Below are 24999 nucleotides of genomic sequence, written 5' to 3'. Positions count from 1 at the left end.
AAGAATGAGGGGGGATTTGATAGCTGCTTTCAACTACCTGAAAGGGGATTCCAAAGAGGATGGATCTAGACTGTTCTCAATGGTACCAGATGACAGAACAAGGACCAATGGTCTCAAGTTGCAGTGGGGGAGGTTTAGGTTGGATATTAGGAAAAACTTTTTCACTAGGAAGGTGGTGAAGCACTGGAATGGGTTACCTAGGGAGGTGGTGGAATCTCCTTCCTTAGAGGTTTTTAAGGTCAGGCTTGACAAAGCCCTGGCTGGGACGATTTAGTTGGGAATTGGTCCTTCTTTGAGCAGGGGATTGGACTAGATGACCTCCTGAGGTCCCTTCCAACCCTGATATTCTATGATTCTTATAGTTTGTAAGATCTTGTTAATGAGAAATCAATTTCAAAAGGGCAAAGGCGCTCTTGGAGGTTCCTTGGCTAGCAAACCCAAACAGAACAACCTTAATATTTGGCACTGTCTCTCACACACTTTTACATAGCAGTTTTTACTGATTGACATGTAATAAGTTAACAATGGGGTTTCTAGGTAATTGACGTCACCTTGCCCTTTGCTATTTTGTTGCCTTTCACTAGTTCTATGCCAGTCTCACAGTTCTAAGTTGCCTATTCATTTTCTCTGTTAACAGAACAATACAAGTATTAAGAAAAAATACAAAGAATTATAAAACTCCACAAATAGCAAAACAAAAATCTAGTCTTTTATGACTATACTGCTAGAATTAACTGCCCTTCCTTTATAGATTATCTCTCTAGAAGTCCATCCGTGAAGCAGTCTCAGAAGGGGGTTATGTACTCTTTTTTTATGCTAGTGCTGGTCTCAGTGTAGCCACCAGTATCTCGGGTAGCACTGAAAGCCCTTTCTCCAGATCTGCGTGGGAGCAGGAGTTTGTAGACAGCTGCCCTGTATTTCTTTGAAATGAGGTTGTAGAGGATTGGGTTGATGGATGCGCTCAGATAGAAAAGCTGCAAAGCGAATATATTAAAGTACTGGGAGAAAAGCATCATGCTGGTATCCTGAGTGTTTATAAATATGATCCTGCCCACATGGAATGGCAACCAGCAAATTATAAACGCCAGAACCACCACAGCTGTAAGACAAAACAACACACACAAAATAGTTAAGGGTCAGGATTCAGACTCATTAAACTACTAACATTCTGAATGTCTAGGTACCAAAACATATAATATATTATAAGTCTGATTCTTATTTCCTCTTCTTACACTAGTGTAGATCAGGAGAAACACCAGTGAAGTAATGAAGTTATATTGGCGTAAGAAAATGGGAACAGCATCACATCCATTAACTACTTTTCAGAACAAACTAAGGTAATTGGGAATCTCTCCAGCAAAATTCCTAGAGATTATTTAAACAGGGGGAAAAGTACATACTTTAGTGAATATGAAATTGTAAACTATTGTATCTTCCCTGTAATAGCAAACACAATAAAAATGAATTTATGTAACATTTTCAACTTCATTTATATAGTATGAAAACTAAGAGGAAAACCAGAATGAGGAGAGTTTTTGTAAAAGTGCACAGCAAATCTATTCTTGTCATCAATTTATTCTTTAACATAGATATGTTGAAAAGGGCTGTACTGTTATGCCTGTTGTAACACACTGTATAGTTAATGTGTTCTCTCTACTGGGCTCTTACTGTAATCTACCGTGTGCATTATTTTTAATTATTTCTATTTACAAGTTCAGGAAACACATACAATTCCTTTGTATTACTTGTGACTTTTCAAAAGATAACAACATATGGCTAGTCAACTATAGAAAAAGTTTAATGGTCCAAATTCATCCCTTGCATAATTCCACTAGTTTCAAAGGAATAACCAAGGATCAGTTTGACCCATATGTCAAAAGACACTATCAACTTGAAATTCACATTTCTGTCAGAAAACTTGGTCCTACTCTAGTTAAAAGAAATATCTAAGTTTACTACACCTGAAAGAAGTTTGCAAACACCTATTTTTCTCTAGTGGTTTTAATTTCTTTGCTTTGTGCAACTGACAGCACTCTGTATGTAGTCAGTTTCTCTCTTGTTGAAAGAGCTTTACATATGGCAACAGAGGCAGAAAAATCTTCTGAAAAACATTGGCCCCATAATGTATAAATGATGCTCAATCAACAACTGGAATCTTTTAAAATTAGCCAATATATTACAAAAATTAACACTGGTAATGTTAATTCAATTCTATAGCTGTTAAGAACCTAAAACTAACTGTGTCAATGCATGTAAATAACTGAATTGTTTAACAAGATCTTGTTAATGAGAAATCAATTTCAAAAGGGCAAAGTCTAAAATCTATTGTATACATTTTTCTCTAAGCACTTATATCACAGAGTATTTTAGTATCTCCTCTGCTTGCAAATAAATGTTATGCATTCCTGCAAGCATGGCTTTGTGGTCTAATCAATATTTTCTAAATACATAGACAGCTGGGAGCCACATGTTCAAATACTGGCAGGGTCCGTTCAGCCCTTTGTATTTCTCATGTAGCTGTCTGATACGAAATCGGTGTGTTAGTTGAAGCCTTAGAAGAAGTTAAGGAATGAAAATCAGTACCATTGAAGTCAATGGGAATATCACCATTGACTTCAATGAGCCAGGGTTTCATCACAAGTCTTCTTTGCTGCATGGGCCCATCATGATTTGTTAGCCCTTTCCATAAACATGCATCTGACCCCAAATTCTCCATTCCTTTGCTGCCATCCTGGTTATCCACCTCTGAAACGGCTGAATTTCAGTGGTGCTACATAGATAAAGTTAGTGAAGTTAGTTAGCTGTTAGGAAGTATTTTAGGTAGTAGATATCCCAAATATGATTTAAAATTTAATATTATAACCAAGTGCATTTGGGGGGTGGCCCCTCCAAAGCAGTGCTGACGACTATGGTGTACGCAAATGTATGAAAGCAAGATTTAGCAAGTACACCAGAAAAATCTGCTAACAGGGAAACCTATTAGGCAAGGGAAAAAATCTCCACAGGGAAGAGGCAGAAGCCTCATTATTAGAGTAATTTTAAACTGGACAAAGCTTTGGAGAGAGCATGAACCTCACCTACTGCTAGACATTGGCCGAGTACATCTATAGGGACCAGTGGTGGCTTGCTGAGGTCAGAGGTCACCAGGCCCCACTGAGCAGTTTGACCTAAGGGATTTTTCCACCTCTGATGTCCCTGCTCTCAGACACATCCCTGCTGAAATCGGTGGGGTGCAGACACTGGCCGAATTGTGCCCTATGAGGTTCTCAGTCCTTTTCACTCTGCAGTTCACCCTGGAGCCACCCTGCAGAAGTGGGCTGTGGGGAGGGTGCCAGGTTGCCTTGGTCTGTACACGGCTGATCGAGCCCAGCCTAGGGGGAGCTGGGCGGTACCTGGGGATGGAGTGAGGGAAGGGGCCGATTCCCTGGGACTCACCCAGGATCCTGATGGTCTGTCTGTGCCCCTTCTCCCTGAGGGCTGCGTTGGGGCCCTGGGGCCGGACCTTGCTCCTCCACAGCGCCCTGCCGATGAGGCCGTAGAGCACGTTGAGGCAGAGGACGGGCAGGATGAAGTAACTGGTGGTGACCCACAACATGATGCCCAGCAGGCCGGACTCAGTGGCCAGCGGCGTGAGCCGGCACTCGCGGCTGAAGTCGGTCTGGTTGTCCCGCTGCTCCACGCCCACCAGGAAGAAGAAGGGCCCGGCCGAGAGCAGGGCGAAGGCCCACAGGGCCCCGATCACCGCTTTGACCCGGCGCTTGGTGATCACCACCTTGGCCTTGAGCGGGAAGCAGATGGCCAGGTAGCGCTCCACGGTGAGCGCCGTGATGTGCAGGATGGTGCAGTAGGTGCAGGCCTCGCTCAGGTAGTAGGAGAGGCGGCAGAGCAGCTGGCCGAAGATCCAGGGCCGGGAGCGCCAGAGGCGATAGAGGTCGAAGGGCAGCCCCAGCAGGATGAGCAGGTCGGACACGGCCATGCTGCCCAGGTACAGGTTGGTGGTGGTCTTCAGCTCCCGGCAGCGCCGCAGGATCAGCACGGTCAGCACGTTCCCCGCCACCCCCACCACGAAGAGGCCGAGGCACACGGCGGTGACCGGGATGAGCGCGGGCAGCGGCAGGGAGCTGCAGAGGCGCTCGTCGCACGGGGACCCCGCCCACGCCTCGCCCTCCACCCTCAGCGCGCTGCTGTTCTCGCAGCCGCCCCCCATGGCGCCGGCCGCCGCGGCTAAGCCCGGGGCTGGGGCTGGGGCTGGGGCTCGGGGGCGCCGCCCGGAGGAGCTGGGAGAGAGGCGCCCTGGCCGCAGCCCATGGTGGGCAGCGAGCGCCCCGCTGCCAGGGCTGGGCCCCGCTCCGGCGAGGCAGGGGCAGCAGGAGCCTCCGCTCGGACTGTTCCTCTGCGGCCGGGGGCAGAGCTAGGAGCTGCCGCAGCTCCGAGGCGTGGGTCGGGCTGAGCTCGGCGCCACTGTCCCGTCCGCTCCCCGCGGAGCTTATATGGCTCCTGCTTCAGAGCGGACGTTTTTCAAAGTCTAATCTAATGACTGGCCCCAGCACATCGGAAGCCCATTTCTCACTGCTGGGAAGTGACCGCGAAAGCCAGGACAGCCCCAAGCGTGCACCTGTCGCCAGCAGTTTTTGCTTTAAAGAGCTCCGTCGAGTCAGGAATCAGCGCCCCGCCTGGGCTTAAGAGGAAAAGTACTAGTCAGCCCTGGGCAGTTGTGCTTTAAAAACCGAACTGAACCCTGGCTTTTAAGGTAGAGTTTTTCGTTCTTTCTTTTAAACTCAGCATGAATTGAACATCACGTTCCAACAAATCTCAAAACAAACCGAGTGGAAGCCACTGATTTTCTCCTGCTTTCAGCCAAAACCTTGAATTTTGGATGCGGTCACAATGTTGCGTTGGTATAGACACAACTTCATTTTAGAATCTGAAATATCCGGTTAAAAGTTGCAGTCCCTGCTTTGACCTTACTCTCACAAAATTCCCTGTGGAAGTTTTGCCTAAACAGGGGCTGCAGTTCCCTATGACAAAAATAGATTTAAAAGAGTTTGTATGAATGGATCATGTGGAAAAATAGATAACTTTCTGCTGGGCAAGAATTAGCTTTTTGTACTGTAACGGCTATTTTAAATCACTGCTTCTTAGTCTTCTTGCACTAACTTCTTGTACTGCATAAAGTAGGCTATATGCAATATTTAGGAACTATGGAATATTGTTCAATGAAATTGTGATTTTCAAATCAGCGTTTACATTTAATACCCATTCCTTGCTTCACTAACAAAACAATATGGTTATGAAAGCACTAAGGAAAAATAATTTACAGGAGAGCAAAGCTAAGTTTTAAGAAAGGCACTTAGTATAGCAATGAGGAATTTGCCTAATCTCCCTATCAGACTGATGTCTGAGACAGTGTCTGGTCACACTCATCTTGTCATAAAATAGACAGAATGCTTAAAACCTGGCAAAAGGAGGAGAATACTATTTTACATGAATTGTTGTCTCATTAAAAACTATGTCTGTCTGCCAGAAAAGTGGGGAAGTCCAGGAATAGTTCAGTTATATCCAAAGATCAATTAACAAACATGGAAAAAGAATGATACTTTTATTTTCCACACATTTTAAAGATACTTTTGCTACATAGTTTGTGTATATTTCTATGAGATTATACATTTTTAATCTGTATGAAGTCCAACATTATACAAGTTTAAAGTGATATGTTTGGTACTGTATCTATAACGTTTTAAAAAGTTTAGAGTTTTTTTGGAATGTACAGTATATGAGGTAAAATTAAGATTACATTAAAAACCGTCTTCACTGCAGTAATCTGCACTGAGGTTCAAATGGCAAATACACTATTAAATGACATTTACTATCAAAAATAGGAGTTCATTTGAATTTTACTATGAAAAACATAAGCCACTGCAGTTTAACTGGAGTGACAAATCTTACCATTTTAGACATTCAACCATATAGAAATCTCTGGGCTATTACACTCAATCTCATTTGTACTGCCGAACATGGCACTTTAAGAAGGTTCTAGAAAATATCTGCTGTCACTGTATTTTGTGGGAAGATATTAGCCTCTACATAAAAGTGACAAATTTAAAATAAAATGTAAACATACAGTACATTTTAAAGACAGATCATTCTTACCACTTGAGGGCCAAGTTCTTATCCATTTCTTTTTTAAAACAAAACTCAACAACATTATTCTACAGCACAGATCATTGGACGTAGAAACAATTACAATACATGCCCGTTCTAATATAAGAGAAATTCTTCAGAGATCTTCAAAACACAAGACAGAGGTTCTTTTTATTATTATTTTAAGACTGACAGAAGTGCTTAATACCATTAAAAATGCTAAATCCAACACAAGTAGAAGTCATTAGTGATCCACTATCTTGTAACTGAAATAAATTAAAGCTAATTACAAAATGGATAACAGATAATTGTAAGTGTGATGAGACAAGAATTTTTTTAAGATAGTTTCACTACAAGCTTTATGTAACTGGCAGTCATTGACATCTGGCAAGATGTTCCACGGGCTACTTGATAAAGTTAAGTCTGGTCATTCAAGAACTCACAAATGCAAGCTCACAAAACATCGATGAATTATGCAATTGCAAAGTGCTCTAATGCAACATTAACTACATGCAATCAACAATTTGGTACAGTATCCAAAGAGACATTACATTAAACGTTAGGTTCTCAGGAAAAAGAAGGTTGAAGTTTTCTGGTGCAAATTATTACACTCCCCCCTTCGCCCGATTTGGTGCCCCAAAGAACAAAGGCAGTGCTTCATTCCGGTGGCCACGGCAAGTGAATGTAGGGGTAACAGCAAAAATTATGGTTATCCAAGAAAATTTATACACATTATCAATAGAGGGCACATATATCTATATAAACAGCACCCAATCAAATAAAGGTCTTATTTCAAAAATGATTTTTAACTTACTTCTTTATAGTGTTAGATCAAAAAAGCTCTCTCTCTTCCATGTCTGTAGGAAGCTAAAGAGGCATTTTTATGAGTAAACATATCGGGGCCAAGATAAACCATTTGTGCCATATCTTTTTAGTCTTACAAAATGTATACTTGCAGTGGAAAACTCTACATTTCGATAAGAATCTTCTTTCATGCATTCACTTCCATCCAGTTTACTGCCTGAGAAAAGCCCCTTCTATTTTCATCATAATCCTGCTTCCCAAATAATTAAGAGAAATGAGGAGGTAGAAATACAGCGCTAGATTGCTTTCACAGCATCAGACTAACATTTTATACAGCACAAGTTTGTTAGTGTAACTTTTAAATACATTTTACTCATTTCCCCATCCCCCCCCCTTAAGGTACTAATCCTTAAAAATGTGGAACAGGTTACCATTATTACGCTCCTGCTTATTGGTCATAACCTTATAATGATACATTGCTTGCCTTATATAAAGTTTGTACTGCAAGAAGGCATGTTAAAGGAAATATTTCTGTGGCTTGCATTCTATAATCTGTGCCAGCGTCTACTTAATAAGCATTTTAAGTGGCTGAAAAGATGTGCTACAGTCCCAATGCTGATGCTAAATGCCTGTTTTTGTAAAAGCAAGAGAACAGAAATATTTTTAGAATATGAGAATGTAAAATGTAATGGGCAGCATTCGAAAAGAAAATGGTTTTTCTCACTTTATTACGAAGTACTGAATGATAAAGGCAATCAGAATGGAAAAGGTAGCAAAGAGCACAAGGATGACAGCAGCACACTGTTCATCACTTAGTGTCTGTTGTGTCCTTGAGATTTCCACAGTGTCTTTGTTGGTGCTGGTTGGTGGTTCAGTTCTCTGAGAGATGAATAGTACTGTGGTACTGTAGGGGCCTATCAGGTCCTGATGACCTACTGTTTCTTGGCACTGTCGAATGGCACATACACGAAAACGATATTCACAGTTCAGCTGGAGGCCTGAATACCGGAATGACCAGTCAGGCCCTTTATAAATCTGTCAAGAAAAAAAAAAAAATAAAAACAAAAACACTTCTAGCAAACAGGCACATTGTGTTTACTGTAAAAATTTAAACAAAATGTCATACCTATAGTTTAATACTGGGATTGGTAACCTTTGGCACGCGGCTCGCCAGAGTAAGCCCCCTGGCGGGCCGGGCCGGTTTATTTACCTGCCGCGTCCGCAGGTTCGGCCGATAGCGGCTCCCACTGGCCACGGTTCGCCGTCCCAGGCCAGTGAGGGGTGGCAGGAAGCTGCGGCAGCCCCATTGGCCTGGGACGGCGAACCACTGCCAGTGGGAGTCGCGATCGGCCGAACCTGCGGATGTGGCAGGTAAACAAAGCAGCCTGGCCCGCCAGGGGGCTTACCCTGGCGAGCTGCGTGCCAAAGGTTGCCGATCCCTGGTTTAATATGTCTCTATGTTTACTGTTGAAGTTATTGTGAAAATAGCAAGTGCTACTTAATCACCTGTGTTTTCAATGACATTCTTCTAGCCATATAGGCAGAAAAAATTAACAAAGATTAATGGAAAAGAACTTTAATGCCTAATTAAATTTATTTTCAGTCTTTTGGTAAAATATGTAGCATTACAAACTCCACTAGCTCATAACTTGCAAAGCACCAAATTTAGCTCCTGTAAGAAGCCTTCACTTTAAGTAAACATTTTAAGTGTCAAATTTGATGTAAATCTCGTTGTCTCACCATGGGTTTCTAGGTGATTAATTAGATGTCAGATTGTACGCAGTATTGTTGTAGCCGTGTCAGTTCCAGGATATTAGAGAGAAGAGGCAGGTGAGGTAATATCTTTTATTGGACCAACTTCTGTTGATGGATATTAGAGAGACAAGCTTTTGAGCTACTCGGAGCTCTTCCTCAGTTCTTCATTCACACTGTTCCTTAATCTAATAAAAAACTCCGAGTAGCTCAAAAGCTTGTCTCCCTAATAGCCACCAACAGAAGTTGGTCCAATAAAAGATACTACCTCACCCGCCTTGTCTCTAGATGTCAGATTACCATATTCATCAATTCTAACCAAATCCAACACATTTTTGCTATATTTAAGCTATGCTCTCTTAAAAAGACCACCATAAATTCTCCTAGTAAACTTTGGATCCAATAAAGAGCCTTGAATAGGGCTAGATTTGGGGGCAGGCGATTGCCCGGGGTGCCATTTTTGTTGTTATCATGAATAAATATAGATTTACAGATCCTAGCATGCATATTTATCGTCTTATATGTGAGGGCTAAATCATGCATCAGAGTTGTAAAATGGGCTACAAATGCAATAAAAAATAAGGTATTCAGAAGTTTAACAAATGGAGGGTGGGGGCGCCGAAGACGGTCCTTGCCTGGGGCTCCATTTGGTCAAGGGCTGGCCCTGCCTTGAAAAGCCCTCTTTGTGATTCTTTTAACCTCACCAATTCAGTGGTCCCAACACGCTGTTAGTGTTCATTCACACTGTTCCTTAATCTATCTGTTGGGTGACTAGGCCCTATCTTTCACTGAACTCACTTCTTCTTCTACATTCTCAATGCCTGCCTCACTGAAAGCTGAGGCCCGGTCTCCTAAGGATCCATGTTTGTAGATCCATTTATGTCTGTGGAAGTCTCATTGAAGCCAATAAGACTCCTTGCAGGCACAATGGTCTGGGTGGGTGGATTCATATGCTGTGTGGATGCCCATCACAAACACAGCATATGCTAATTCCGCTCTTGAAATGCTTTTATCCTTTTCTCTCCCATTATTCAATCTCATATTTAAGTGGAGTACTGGTAGCAGTAAACAAACATCAAATAATCCAAAACCTTTTCCTATAGTTGATTTCACAGTATTGAACATCGTCTAGCAAACAAATGTGTGCAACTACGAATTTGTTTAGTGGTGGAAGAAATAATCAAAACCTGTTTTCTAGATTTAGGTCTGGATGCTGTTGCTTATTTATCCTTATAGGGTTAATTTAGTTGCATAAATAAATGCTTTCTTTCAGAGGTTAATAAATCTAAATAACTCAATGTGACCCTGTTTTGCTTGTCTTGATGCAAAATTTGATTTAAAGATGTTTCATGAACTAATATAATTAATCAGATGTACAATCAAATTTCATATAGGTATAATATATTTTCAGAGGAAATACAGTACATTAGGTGTATGCTATCAAAGTAATAAACTTCTCAAACTGAATTTGCTTGAAGACTGTAGAAATAGTACATGAGAACTCTTTCTACTACTTGCTACATAAAGCGTTACAATAACCAACATTTCACATCACATTAAGGGCAGATCTTCTGGTCTGGTCCAGCTATACTGACAGCTGCCCTACTTTACAGCTGGCTGCCCATGGACCCAAGAGACCATTCTGACAGCCAGGGATTGCTAGAATGTATAGACACCTTGGAGACTCCCCTTCTTCCTAGACACAGTTCCCACACCAAGGGATGGGAGACAGGTTGTATAGGAAACCCTACAGCAGATCAATGCCACAAGAGGATTCCCCTACACAGAGGGCACCCTACACTAGAAGGTCTTAAGGCTGGCCATGTCTATACTACAAGGTCTATAGTAGCAGAGCTACAGAGTGTAGCTCTGCTGGCATAACCCCAGAGTGTATGCACAGCCTATGGAAATGGAAGAGGTTTTTCTGTCGCTGTCACCCCTGAGTGCTGGTAGCTAAATTGATGGAAGCAGTCGTCCGTCAACCTAGCTGCATCTATGCCGGGGATTAGGTCTGCATAATTATGGTGCCAGGGGTGTGGATTATTGCACTCAGCTGTGTTTACCTAAAATTTAAGGGTAGATCAGACCGCTTTTTTGTATTGCTGTAGTAGCAAAAAGCAGCCTTAATGGACAAGCGAATCTGGTTCTAAGGCCATGTCTACACTTACTCGTAGATCAGCACTGCTGCAATTGAAGCAGCGGGTGTCGAGTTAGCGGGTCTAGTGAAGACACGCTAAATCGATGGATAACGTAGCTGAAGTCGAACTATCTTAGTTCGAACTTATCACGTGTCCACACGTGGCAGGCAGGCTCCCCCGTCGACTCCGCGTACTCCTCTCGCGGAGCAGGAGTACCGGTGTCGACGGTGAGCACTTCCGGGATCGATCCCAGAAGATCGATTGCTTACCGCCGGACCCGGAGGTAAGTATAGACGTACCCAAAAAACAGTCCAACTCTGTCTCTAGAGGCAATTACACAGCATTTAATGAATTCTACTAACATACTGAATGCTGCATTTGCAACTTTAAAGCTACAAAATCAATAAGTAAAATACGTAACACTACATTGTAGGTACTGATTTATGAGACTAGTAATGTGCATAATCTACCAAAACACAGGGCTACACTTATTTAATTTGGGCCCATAATAAAATTACAGTATCTCAAAATTAATTGTGCTTCCTCTTTGGAAGGAAACCTGCTTGCTTAATAGTGTGAAACAGAGCTCACAAGTCTAATTATATGTCAATTTTCTGAGAGTTTATAGTGAAAGACATCAGAAGCTAAGGTGGTATTGTACATCCTCTGTTAAAAGCAGCCTATTTTGTTATTTGGCATCTCAAACTGCGTATCTACATGGTAAAAACTGAAATTAACTGAAAACATTCTTAACTGTTTGGCACTGGTGGTTGCAGCATCCCCTATCACTGGGAAGGGAATGAACGGCAAGAAACTAATGATTGGAATGGGTTAGAGCAGCTTCCCGCAAGCCAACATTCCACTGTGTCTACACTGCCTATGGAATTCTTCTTGTTGGGCAGGGCCTGTCTGCTCTACTGTGCTTTCCATACACCACAGACAATACAGTGAAACTTTCTAGAATATCAACAGCTTTCCTTGAACAGTTCATGATGTGCAGTGAACATCGAGTTTGTTTACTCTTTCTTCATAAATCTTGCTTCCATTCCTTTAATTAATTTGTTTCCCTTTTCTCAATTTGTCCCATTTGTGGACATTTTCCTGACCCTCAGGTGCAAAGAACTGTACGTAGTATTCAAGATGACTCATCAGTATAATGCAGATTCATAGATTCAAAGGCCCAAAGGGACCACGGTGATCATCTAGTCTGATCTCCTGTATAACAGAGGCCATAGAACTTCCCCAAAATAATTCCCAGAGCAGATCTTATAGAAAAACATCCAATCTTAGTTTAAAAATTGTCAGTGATGGAGAATCTATCACAATTCTTGGTGAACTGTTCCAATGGTTAATTACCCTCACTGTTAAAAACATACACCCCGTTTCCAGTCTGAAACTATAACATCCTTTTACTGAAGTCTTTTCCCTCTGTAAACATTTTAGAAGGAGAAACCTGGAGGATTAGCTTTTAACACAAAATCAGCATGGGTGATAAATATAACATTTGACCTGCACATTCTTTAATTGCAATTAACCTTCACCAATATACTTCACATAAATATATTATACTTATTTAATGAACTATACCTGTTTGAATTCTGAATCTTTTCCCGCCATGACCTGAAGACTATAAATAATTGGATCACCTTTCATTGGTTGCAAAACCTCCCATGTGATTTCACAAGTGTGATCATTTACTCTCTCTATTCTTGGCGCTATTGGAAAAAAGCAAATACATTAGTTAACTGTGTATTGTCTCCAGTTAGTGGTTTTCACTAATTTGTAAACTGTAGCCTCTATGGTATTTTATTTTGTTTCTGAAACACAGAAACAAAAGATTTAAGTGCAAAGATATTTTTCTTATCCACTTCTCATGTTGACTAACACTACATAAATAAGGATGCTAGCACATTGCTTACATGTTTTGTTTCCTCCACAAGGAAGCAAGGACAATTATGATTCTCATGAATTAATATCATAAGAAAGGTAAGTTGCTATGAAGAAAGTAGTCTGAAAGAACTTTTATTGCAGAGAAGTGTTAAGTAATAAATGTAGATAAAGAATTGCAGTTTAAGATCAACTGACCGAGTCCGAACACAGGAATTGCCATACTCAACCATCAGAGAGTGGAAAGAACCAGATGCTTCAGAGGATAGCATAAGAACCCTGCAGCAGGCAGAGACAGGATAATTTGATACCTCCCCACCCACCAAATACAGAAAGAAGAATCTGTACAGTGAGTGAGGGCTGGGTGAGTCTGAGACTACGTGAGACACTATGGAAGAGACTGGGTGCCGGGTTGTATGTAGTAGTCATTTTATAAATTCCTCAACAATACAAGGGAAGGAAGGAGCAAGTGATGACATAGGAAGGGGCCTCAAATGAGTTGGTCTGCAGGTGTTCTGGATGGATCTGACCCGGCCCTGCAACCAGGACACCAAAAATGCTAGACTCCAAGAAACATTTCCAAAGGAATACTACTACAAATGCCTAGGTAAACTTATTTCTGATGTCACAGAAAGTTAAATCTTTATCCTAAGTGTATGGAAGGAGATGTGCAGTTTTGGTGATTTGTGTTCAAGCTTGACAAAAGGCTGTCAACCCTGCTTTAATTGAAAAATTACATGTCCCATTAAGTATGGAGCTGCTGATGATACCTTCATAATCTATATATTTTAATGCACCCATTATGGAGTCTCTGGATACCACAATGTATCGTGTTTGTTTAGAGCACTTTAAAGCGGAATTGTTTAAACCCCATAAAAAATAATTAATTGAATAAAATATGATCACAAAGTCCTTTCTATTCAGTTGATTTTTAATTAAAAAAAAAAAACCCTTAACATGGATTTGGGACTTAAACTACTCAGCACTGCTCCTTAACTGCAAGCTTGTTTAAATTGACTAGGACTAGTAGTACTGATTTATTAAGTAGTGAGAAAAATGACATTACAGTTAAATGACAAGTGAAAATACAATGCTTACCTTTCAAGGCAGTTGGAACAGATTTGGGAGTCGTGAAAATGTACTCTTGAGAAAGTGGACCTTCACCAGCTTCATTACAAGCCTGAATACAAAATTTGTAGGATGTTGACTCAATGAGTCTTTGTACTTTGTATGTATGACATGGTCCTCTGTATAAGGATATAAATCTGAAAGTAGACATAGTGATTATGTAAACAGACTAAATAGATTCCAAAGTAGTCTGCATGATTTCTATTTTTGTTTTAAATTCACTCATCTTTTTTTTAATTCCTGGAACTTAATGAGAAGCTCACAAATACTGATTTCCAAGTTAATTTATGATCTTTCAGTAATACAAAACAATGAGCTCACTTTTCAATAAGCAGTAACTGCCACTGGTCTTATTTCGTCTTGGAGTGGGAAAGGGGGAGAGCTCTGGATTAGTTTAGTATGTGGTGCTTTCATTATCATTGCTCCCCTATCATCAAAAGTGAGTGGGCCTGGATTTTAGCTACCTGCACCTCAGCAATACTCCTCACTAGCTCCAAGGAATGGTCCAGTCTCTGTGGTTCCCATTGCTCTTCCACATTTTTGCGGGGAAGATGTGCTATGGCGCTAATGTCACATCTGTGTGGGAGGGATCTGTCACAGTTGCAACATACGTTGTTGCCCCACTCTGATGGGTTTTTCTAGATTGGCCATACTCTCTTGTGTCATGATGCTGGAGCAGGTTAGTTTCACTGGCCCATCTGTTTGCTTTTCAGTCTTGGGGGTTCTAATACATAGCACAGGTTTTGTCTCAGAGAGAGTGGAGAAGTTTTGTTACCATATTCTGTTCATTTCTGAGTTGGGGTGCAGGCATGAATTACTTTTTGGGGCGATGGTGAATTCCCTGCTATGTGGATCTCCATTTCTGTTTCTCCCTATGTCGGGGCAGGTTCCATAATCTACCCTGTCCTACTTTTGTCCAGTTCTCAAGCTATCATATGCTCATACTAGGGTAGTGTATGTGGTACGGTGGTATTGTGTGTTTTGCTATCTAGGGAAAAGTGGTGCAAGTAAAAAATTAATGAATTTAAATCCTTAAGCTCCTCACCCTATAAAGAAAGCAGCAACAAGGTGAGAACTCACCCCTCATCCCCCAAGAGGCACATCAAGTTAAAAGAATTAGATCAAACTTAATCAACATAAATACTTAACAAAACCATAGAAAACAGAAGAGCATGGTGGCACAAGTCATCTCATCTCCACATCAAGCTCCTCATGTTGAACCTTCACTATGAAAACTGTTCAGTTTTAATTTCTTGCACCCTCTAATGCTGAACATCAGAGTCTCCCATTTTCTTCCCAAGATAGACAACTTCTTAAATTCATTTTAAATTAAACCAAAGGTATGGTGTTTTCTTCCATTATGTCTTTCTGATACATCCTTAATCCATTAAACAACACCATGTATAATGCAGAGCACATACAAAAGGAAGTGATATTAGTGCTAACCTTCCATTCTTATCTTCCATTTGAAGGTGATACTGAATGGAGTCAGTTAATGCTTTTGAAGTTCCCTCTCCCCATTTTAGCTTGAGAGTCTGAGAACTGTATACAGCACATTCCAGGCGAGGCGGATCAGGAGGGAGTGGCTTTGTTTTCAGTTTTATTGTGTGGCTGAAAGGACCTGCTCCAAGACTATTTAGGGCTTGAATTCGTATTCTAATAATTAAAAAGAAAAAAATTATCCATGTAAACATGAATACAGATTTAAAAGGGTAACTGATTAATTCCAGCACTCATATTCAAGAGTGTTACAGTAGAGAATAATAAGGGCATTGTACAGATACTACTTTTTATGATATATATGTCCCTTACCACTAAGAGCTGTTGGATTTAGTCATAAATATTAATGAATGTGCATTCATCTTGCAGTACTTTAAAACAATCTATTCTATTAAAAGTAAAGAATATTAACATAAGGGTCATCATATAATGACAGGAAATAAAAGTTCTAATGTTTGGGTCCTGGGACATCAAGTGATCCTAGTTCAGCACAAGAACTTATATTTATAGGAATTATATTAATAGAAAGCCATGATCTTCTGAATCCCTTCCAATTACTGCATATTTTCATTATACTAATAATTGAAGTAATAAGCAACAGATCAACATTCAGCTTTCTCTGATAATAAACATCCATGTTACGACCAGCCTTAAGAGAGTTGGGGTGGCCAGAGAGAAGTTCTGAGAGCCTCCTAGAACTGAACTAATTCATTAAAAATGGAAGGGAATATTTGGGCTGCCACCATTTTTTTCTCTTGCAGGGATGTTGCAGTGGTGCTGGTATCACTGGTAGCGGCACAGTTGGTCACTCCCAACAATGAATTATCAAGGGGTCCACAAGAAAAGAGGGAAAGAAAACGATAAATCAGAGGTCTAGCAGCTGTGAACTTTGCAGGCCATTGTGATTGTGGTAGGGACTAGGAATAATCTGTGATTTTCAGGAAGTCAATGTTGCAAACTTTCAATCTCAGGAACAGGTTTACAGTTTGAAGGTCTGTGACTCAACAAAGAAGATTAGAACCTTATTTTTACAAAACAAAAACAGAAAATAGCCCTGAGATTTAAAGAGCATAGAAATTGGGGGACACAGCTGCAGGCTTTATGGATTTCAAAGGTACCTTGATTAGACCAACACTTCATGACTCTAAGGCACCTTGTTTTCCATTAAAATATCATACATTAATGTCTGTGTGTTTTGAAAAAAATCAATGTTTGAGCAACTGCAAAAATTAAGTTCACAATTGCAAAATGCTGGGGTCCCTTTGTCTGCACATATTTCATTCCTTATATATCTATCACTATAGAACAGTTTAATTTTGAGTATGTTAATTTATTAGCACACTAGAACTGGCGACCACATATTTGAGTTTTGTTTATTTTCACAAGAAGCTGGCAGAGTTTATCAAATCTGTGATATAAAAGTACTTTTGTGTGTCTAAATGCAAAAATATCTTTGCAATGTCAATTTCCAGTTCTTCGGTAATATATATGTTTTACAATTTCTCATAATGTGGCAGGCAGTAGTTCTTCAATTACTAATATAACAGTTTTAAAAGTAATAGTAACACAAAAGTATTTTATTTCTAAAAAAATATTAAGGGTTACCCTGGCAGTCTATAATGAACATCATACACATGGGGTGAAACCCTGGCCCCAGTGAAGTCAATGCGAGCTTTGCCATTGACTTCAATGGAGTCAAGATTTCACCCAATATATTTTAATGTAGAGGATCTGTGTTTGTAACATGAGCATAGAATGCTATTCAACTGTAAAAATGACTGAAGTGGCACAGTGGAATTCTGTGTTCATCGTCTTTTAATAACTGCCATATTAAATTTAACCGATTTACAAGGAAAAGGATGTTTTCTGTAACCATCACTTTTGTAGACACCACCAGGGATCTCAAAGTTATGCTCTTTGTGCCTAGATGTATCACCACCAGCAATAAAGGTTCTGCAGAAATTGCATCACACTTTGTAACAACCAGGCACTGGATCAGAAATGGAAAATAATGACAAATGGACACAGCAGATCAAATGATGTACAGTCCTACCATGGACAGATCTTACCTAATTTGACAGATACCTTAGGAGTCTGTCTTTTTTCAATACTTTGGCAACACCCATATAGCTTGTTTCATGACAACAAAGTCTCATTGAATTTGAATTTACAATCAGAACTTTGTTAACCAATATGAAGCTGATGCATGAATGGAATTAGGTTTTCTTTTTCCAGAAATGTATTGGTTCTGCCATGCTAACAGGAGCAAAAACTTGGTAGATACAACTAAATGTCCACAGTGACCAGATCTGTTGAGTTCATTACATAGTCTCTTTTCTGACCATAGCTACATGCTAATACTTTGATAGGGTGGTAGTGATTTGAAGCAATGTGGGAACAAAGACAATAGATTATTTTCCTTCTATGTAAAATGCTAAGGAAGGCACACCACTTTGCACAGCATACCTGTATGTTGTGTCTGGCTGCAAATTGTCTATGAAATAGCTTGAAACCTTCCCAACAGTTACAGGCTGCTTTTCTCCATAGTCTATGCTGTAGCCAAGGATTTCAGAACCATGGTCACAGGGCTTTTCCCAGCTTATGGCAAGGCATGTGGAAGGTGAATAGTGTGGACTCTCCACTTCATCTTCACTTCTTCCCTGAAGACAGGTCACAACTGCAGGTACAGAGGCTGGTGTCATGCATACAACTACTTCACTGAAAGGTCCTGCGCCTGCAACATTCACGGCCTGCAAATGCAAAGCAACATAAGAATGGTGATACTGGGTCAGATCAATGGTCCATCAACTCAATATACTGTCTTCCCACAGTAGCCAATGCCAGGTGCTTCAGAAGGAATAAACAGAACAGGTAACCATCAAGTGATCCATCCTGTTGTCCATTCCCAGCTTTTGGCAATCAGAGGCTAGGGACACTCAGACCATGAGATTGCATCCCTGACCGCCTTGGCTAATAGCCATTGATGGACATATCCTCAAAGAATTTATCTAATTCTCTTTTAACCCTGTTACAGTTCTGGCTTTCACAATGTCCCCGGGCAATGAGTTCCACAGATTGACTATGTGCTGTGTGAAGAAGTACTTCCTTATGTCCGTTTTAAACCTGCTGCCTATTAATTTCACTGGGTGACCCCTGGTTTCTTGTGTGAAGGAGTAAATAATATTTCCTTATTCACTTTCTCCACACCAGTCACTATTTTATAGACCTCTACCATATCCCCTCTTAGTCATCTCTTTTCCAACCTGAAAAGTCCTAGTCTTTTTAATCTCTCCTCATACTGTTCCCTATTCTTAATCATTTTTGTTGTCCTTCTCTGTACCTTTTTGAATTCTAATATATCTTTTTTGAGATGGGGCGACCAGAACTGCATGCAGTATTCAAGGACTGGGCATACCATGGATTCATACAGTGGCATTATGATATTTTCTGTCTTATTATCTATCCCTTTCCTAATGGTTCCTAATATTCTATTGGCTTTTTTCACTACCACTGCAGACTGAGTGAATGTTTTCAGAGAACTATCCACAATGATTCTAAGATCTCCTTCTTGAGTGGTAAGAGCTAATTTAGACTCTATCATATTGTATGTATAGCTGGGATTATGTTTTCCAATGTGCATTATTTTGCATTTGTCAACATAGAATTTCATGTGCCATTTTGTTGCTCACTCTGTCCCCCAGTTTTGTGAGATCGCTTTATAACTCTTTGCAGTCTGATTTGAACTTAACTATCTTGAGTAATTTCGCATCGCCTGCAAATTTGCCACCTCACTGTTAACCCCTTTTTACAGATCATGTATGAATACGTTGACCAGCACTGATCCCAGTACAGATCCCTGGGGGACACCACTATTTATCCCTATCCATTGTGAAAATTGACCATTTATTTCTACCCATCGTTTCCTATTTTTTAACAAGTTACTTATCCATGAGAGGAGGTCCCTTTTATTCCATGACTGCTTACTTTGCTTAATAGCCTTCTGTGAGGGATCTTGTCAAAAGCTTTCTGAAAGTCCAAGTACACTATATCCACTGGATCACCCTTGTCCACATGTTTGTTGATCCCCTCAAAGAATTCTAATAGATTGGTGAGGCACGATTTCCCTTTACAAAAGCCATGTTGACTTTTCCCCAACAAATGGTGTTCATCTATGTGTCTGATAATTTTGTTCTTCACTATAGTTTCAACCAATTTGCCTGGTACTGAAGTTAGGCTTACCAGTCTATAATTGCCAGGATCGCCTCTTGAGCCTTTTTAAAAAATTGGTGTCACATTAGCTATTTTCCAGTCATCTGGTACAGAAACTGATTTAAATGATAGGTTTCATACCAGAGTCAGTAGTTATGCAATTTCATATTTGAGTTCCTTCAGAACTCATGGGTGAATCCCATCTGGTAGGTGGCATATTATTATTTAATTTATCAATTTGTTCCAAAATCTCCTCTATTGACACCTCGATCTGGAATAGTTCCTCAGATCTGTCACCTAAAAAGATTGGCTCAGGTGTGGGAGTCTCCCTCACATCCTCTGCAGGGAAGACCAATACAAAGAATTCATTTCACTTCTTCGCAATGGCCTTATCTTCCTTAAGTGTTCCTTTAGCATGTCCTTTATCCAGTGGCCCCACTGATTGTTTGGCAGGCTTCCTGCTTCTGATGTACTTAAAAAACTCTTTGCTGTTAGTTTCCGAGTTGTTGGCTAGTTGCTCTTCAAATTCTTTTTGGCCTACCTAATTATACTTTTACACTTGACTTGCCAGAATTCATGCTCCTTTCTATTTTCCTAAGTAGGATTTAACTTCCAATTTTTAAAGGAAGGCTTTTTGCCTTTAACCACTTCTTTTACTTTATTGTTTGTTGTGGCACTTTTTGGTCCTCTTATTGTGTTTTTTAATTTGGGGTATACATTTAATTTGAGCCTCTATTATGGTGTTTTTAAAAAGTTTCCATGCAGCTTGCAGGCATTTGAGTTTTGTGACTGTACCTTTAAATTTCCATTTAACTAGAGTCTTCATTTTTGTGTAGTTGCCCTTTCTGCAGTTAAATGCTACTGTGGCAGGCTTCTTTGGTGTTCCCCTCCCACCCAAGGATGTTAAATTTCATTATATTATGGTTGCTATTATCAAGCAGTTCAGCTATATATTTTTCTCTTGGACCAGATCCTGTGCTCCATTTAGGACAAATCAAGAATTGTCTCTCTTCTTGTGGGTTCTAGGACTAGCTAGCAGTCATTTATGGAGTCAAGAAACTTTATCTATGCATCCCATCCTGAGATGACATGTACCCAGTCAATATAGGGATAGCTAAAATCCCCCATTATTATTTAGTTTTCTATTTGTATTGCTTCTCTAATCTCCTGGAGCATTTCCTAGTCAGGTGGTTGGTGGTAGATCCCTACTGCTTTATTCTTATTATTCAAGCATGGAATTTCTATTCATAGAGATTCTATGGCACAGTTTGATTCATTTAAGATTTTTATAATATTTGACTCTATTCTTTCTTTCACATACAGTGCCACTCTCCCACCAGCACGACCTACTCTGTCATTCCTATATATTTTGTCCATGATATTACCATGTCCCATTGCTTATCATCATTCTATCAAGTTTCTGTATTGCCTATTGTATCAATATCCTCATTTAATATGAGGCGCAAAGTTCACCATCTTAGTATTTAGACTTCTAACATCTGTATACAAGCACTTATACAATTTGTCACTTTTTAGCTGTCTGACATTATGTGATGTAATTGAATGGGACTCTTTCATTTGACTGTTTCTCGTCATCTCCTACCTGTACTTTATTAACGTCTATCCTATCTTCAATAATAGGATATAGAGAATTCCCATTAATAGATCTTTCCCTAAGGGATGTCTCTGTCCAAACCATGTGCTCCTCCGCACCTGATAGCTTTCCCCCCAGACCTTAGTTTAAAAACTCCTCTACCACCTTAAATTTTACATGCTAGGAATCTGATTCTGTTTTGGTTTAGGTGGAGCCCATCCTTCCTGTATAGGCTCCTCATTTCCCCAAAGGTTCCCCAGTTCTTAATAAATCGAAACCTCTCTCCCTACACTATTGTCTCATCCACGCATTGAGAAAAATGGTTACTCACCTTCTCATAACTGTTGTTCTTCGAGATGTGTTGCTCATATCGATTCCACGTGCACAGTCATTGGAAGGTTTTTCCGCTAGCAACACCCGTTGGGTTGGCTGTGGAGCCCCCTGGAGTGGCACCTCCATGGCGGTGAATATAGGACCCTGCCGACCCGGCTCCTCCTCAGTTGCTTCTTGCCAGTACTCTGACAAAGGGGAAGGCAGGTGGATATGAGAAACATATCTCGAAGAACAACAGTTATGAGAAGGTGAGTACCCATTTCTTCTTCTTCGAGTGCTTGCTCATATCGATTCCAATTAGGTGATTCCCAAGCCTTCCCTAGGAGGTGGGGTTGGAGTTATGGAATTGCTGACTGGAGCACTGCTCTGCTAAATGCTGTATCGTCTCTGGCATGCTAGGTAATTGAACAATGAGAGGTGAAAGTGTGAACCGAGGACCATGTCGCTGCCCTGCAGATCTCCTGGACTGGAACCTGGGCCAGGAACGCCGCCGAGGAGGTCTGCACTCTCTTGGAATGTGTTGTTAGTGCAGAGGCTGGAATTTTGGCTAACTCATAGCATGCCTGGATACAGGACGTGATCCATGATGAGATCCTCTGCGATGAGACCAGGAGTCCTTTCACCCGGTCTGCCACTGCCACGAACAGCTGGTTTAACTTACGAAACAGCTTTGTGCGTTCAATGTAAAAGGCCAGCGCTCACCTAATGTCCAGAGAGTGAAACCTTTGTTCTTGGCTATCCGTGTGAGGCTTAGGGTAAAAAACAGGTAGAAAAATGTCCTGGGTGGAGTGGAATTAGGACACAACCTTTGGGAGAAAGGCTGGGTGAGGCCTGAGCTGCACCTTGTCCTTATAGAAAACCATGTAAGGAGGGTCGGAGGTGAGGACTTGTAGCTCCTATACCCTCCTTACCAAAGTAATGGTGACAAGGAAGGCCACCTTCAGTGACAGGTAGAGGAGTGAGCAAGTCACCAGGGGTACAAATGGTGGCCCCGTTAGTCTGCAGAGGACCAGCTTCAGGTCCCATGCCAGGATTGGCTGTCTAACCCGTGGGTACAGTCTGTCCAGCCCCTTTAGGAAATGGCCAACTACGCGACTGGCGAAGACGGAACACCCAGTCACTCCCGGGTGGGCGGCCAAGATGGCTGCTAGGTGTACCTTGATGGATGGTGCCACCAGGCTTTGCTGTTTCAAGTGCAGTAGATAGTCCAGGATAAGCGGTATGTGCAACTGCATCGGAGGTACGCGGCTCTGAGAGCACCAGATTGCAAACCTTTTCCACTTGGCCAGGTAGGTGGCCCTGCTGGAGGGTTTCCTGCTACCAAGTAAGATCTCCCTAACAGGCTCTGAGCACCTGAGCTCCATGGGGTTAGCCATGGAGCTTCCAAGCCATGAGGTGAAGGGACTGGAGGTCTGGGTGCTGAAGGCGACCATAGTATTGGGTGATCAGGTCCGGGATGGGGGCAGTGCGATTGGAATGTCCACCGACAGCTCCAGGAGCGTGGTGTACCAGTGCTGACGAGGCCAAGTCATTGCCACCAGTATGACCGCTGCCTTGTCTCAGTGAATCTTGAGCAGAACCTCGTGGATGAGTGGGAACACAGATGGTCCATCCAGGAGAGGAGAAATGCATCTGCGAGTGAGCCCGGACTGTGATTCTGGAAGGAACAGAATCACAGGCACTTTCTGTTGTCCCGTGTGGCAAACAGGTCGATCTGGGAAATTCCCCACCTTTGGAAAACGCTGTGTATTACGTCCAGGCGGATGGACCACTCATGGTTGTGGAAGGATCTGCTGAGGTAGTCCACCAACTCATTCTGGGACCCTGGGAGGTAAGATTCTTCCAGGTGAATAGAGGGGGCTATGCAGAAGACCCACAGCTTGAGGGCTTCCCAACGTAGGGGAGAAGAACGAGTCCCACCCTCCTTGTTTGTATAAAACATCGCAGTTGTGTTGTCTGTCATGACTCCCACACACTTCCCTTGCAATTGGACTTGGAAGCTTTGGGATGCTCATCGGACTACCCTCAACTCCTTGATGTTGATATGGCGTGAGAGCTCATCCTGCGACCAGAGGCCTTGCGTCTGTAGTTCTCCCAGGTGAGCGCCCCATCCCAGCGCTGATGCATCTGTTACAAGAGACAGAGAGGACTGGGGTCTGTCGAAGGGGATTCCCTCGTACACTTCCTGCGGGTTGAGCCACTAGCAGAGGGACTTGAGGACCTGCACCAGAAGAGTGACCACTGTGTCTAGGCAGTCTCGCCCTGGACAGTAGGCCGATGCTAACCAAGCTTGTAGAGGCCTGAGCCTCAGCCTGGCGTGCTGTACCATATAAGTACATGCTGCCATGTGGCCGAGGAGCCTCAAGCAACCCCTTGCTGTGGTCACAGGGTGCCGTCTGAGGCTTTGAATGATGTCCGTCATTGCTTGGAAATGGGCCTCTGGCAGTGACGCCGTGGCCCGGCCCGAGTCCAACACTGAGCCAATAAACTCTATTCTTTGAGTTGGTGATAGGGTCGATTTGTGTTCGTTGAGGAGGAAACCCAACCTGTCGAAGGTGGATCTCACAAAGTGGACCTGAGCCTCCACTTGATCCCTGAAATCTCCACTGAGCAGCCAGTCATTGAGGTATGGATATATCTGCACTTGCCTCTGACGTAGGAAAATGGCCATGACCGACATGCACTTGGTGAAGACTCGTGGGGCTGTGGATAAGCCGAAAGGGAGGACCGTGAATTGGTAACGGTTGTTGTAGACCACAAACATGAGGAAATGTCTGTGAGCAGGATGTATCGAGATGTGGAAGTACGCATCCTTGAGGTCGAGGGCAGCGTACCAGTCTCCTGGATCAGGAGAGGTGATGATCGAACTTAGGGAGACTATGCGAAACTTCAGCTTTTTTATGAAGCTGTTGAGGCCTCGCAGGTTGAGGATGGGTCTGGGAGGGAGGAGAAGAGCAGAACTGGAGAGAATATCCCACTTTTACCATATGAAGGACCCAGCGGTCTGATGTTATTTGTGACCAAGCACGGTAAAAGTGGGACAGATGGTTCAGGAAAAAGGGATGAGGATCTGGTCCACTGACTGGTATGCTGTCCTCGGGCGCACCTTCATAAGGCCTGTTTAGCGCCTGATGAAGACTGCGCCTGGCCTTGGCCTAGGCTAGGCGGGGGCTGGGAAGGCTTGCACCTGCCATTCTTGCCACGCTTCCTCGAGAAGTCCTGCCTAGGCTGGGGAGGGTAGAAACGCTGCTGGGGTTGGGGCTTAAAATGTTTGCGCTGGGTGGCTGGTGTATGCATGCCCAGCGATTTCATCATTGCCTGAGAATCTTTTAGGCTGTGAAGCCTGGAGTCTGTTTGCTCCACAAAGAGGCCCATGCCATCAAATGGCAAGTCCTGCAGAGTTTGTTGCACTTCCGGGGGAAGCCCAGCCACCATGAGCTACTTCTCATGTCTGCAGCATCCAGTGAGGCTTGCAACAAGGTCCATGCCGCTGCCTTGCCCTCGTTCATTATG

General features: G+C 42.1%; 2 protein-coding genes across 6 annotated transcripts in view; both read right to left on the bottom strand.

Annotated features, from left to right (window-relative positions):
• Positions 1-274: 274 nt before the first annotated feature.
• MLNR (motilin receptor) lies at positions 275-4207 on the bottom strand. Its single transcript, XM_034777700.1, has 2 exons — positions 3436-4207; positions 275-1099 (listed from the first exon to the last, which is right to left on the bottom strand). The coding sequence occupies exons 1-2, from the start codon at positions 4205-4207 to the stop codon at positions 786-788; spliced, it is 1086 nt and encodes a 361-aa protein (XP_034633591.1). The 3' UTR covers positions 275-785.
• A 2077-nt stretch (positions 4208-6284) lies between these two features.
• The window catches only part of FNDC3A (fibronectin type III domain containing 3A), a 189667-nt gene continuing 170952 nt past the window's right edge, over positions 6285-24999 (bottom strand). For all 5 annotated transcript variants that reach the window (XM_034758505.1, XM_034758502.1, XM_034758503.1 and 2 more), the window contains 5 exons: positions 17817-18100; positions 15297-15506; positions 13821-13987; positions 12423-12550; positions 6285-7980 (listed from right to left, as the gene is read on the bottom strand). In XM_034758505.1, coding sequence (XP_034614396.1) covers positions 7666-7980; positions 12423-12550; positions 13821-13987; positions 15297-15506; positions 17817-18100 — 1104 coding nt within the window. In that variant the 3' untranslated portion in view covers positions 6285-7665. The remainder of the gene's footprint in view (positions 7981-12422; positions 12551-13820; positions 13988-15296; positions 15507-17816; positions 18101-24999) is intronic.

The sequence above is a fragment of the Trachemys scripta genome, chromosome 1 (assembly GCF_013100865.1).
Source record: "Trachemys scripta elegans isolate TJP31775 chromosome 1, CAS_Tse_1.0, whole genome shotgun sequence".
NCBI lineage: Eukaryota > Metazoa > Chordata > Testudines > Emydidae > Trachemys > Trachemys scripta.
Note: the sequence above shows the minus strand (reverse complement) of the source record. Positions and strands in the feature narration are given on the sequence as shown.

What these genes read in the sequence shown, in the direction of transcription:
- MLNR (XM_034777700.1), bottom strand. Translation starts at nt 4,207, where the DNA reads ATGGGGGGCGGCTGCGAGAACAGCAGCGCGCTGAGGGTGGAGGGCGAG. An exon ending in ACAGACCATCAGGATCCTGG is followed by an intron (nt 1,100 to 3,435) that starts GTGAGTCCCAGG and finishes TTTGTCTTACAG; the next exon opens with CTGTGGTGGTTCTGGCGTTT.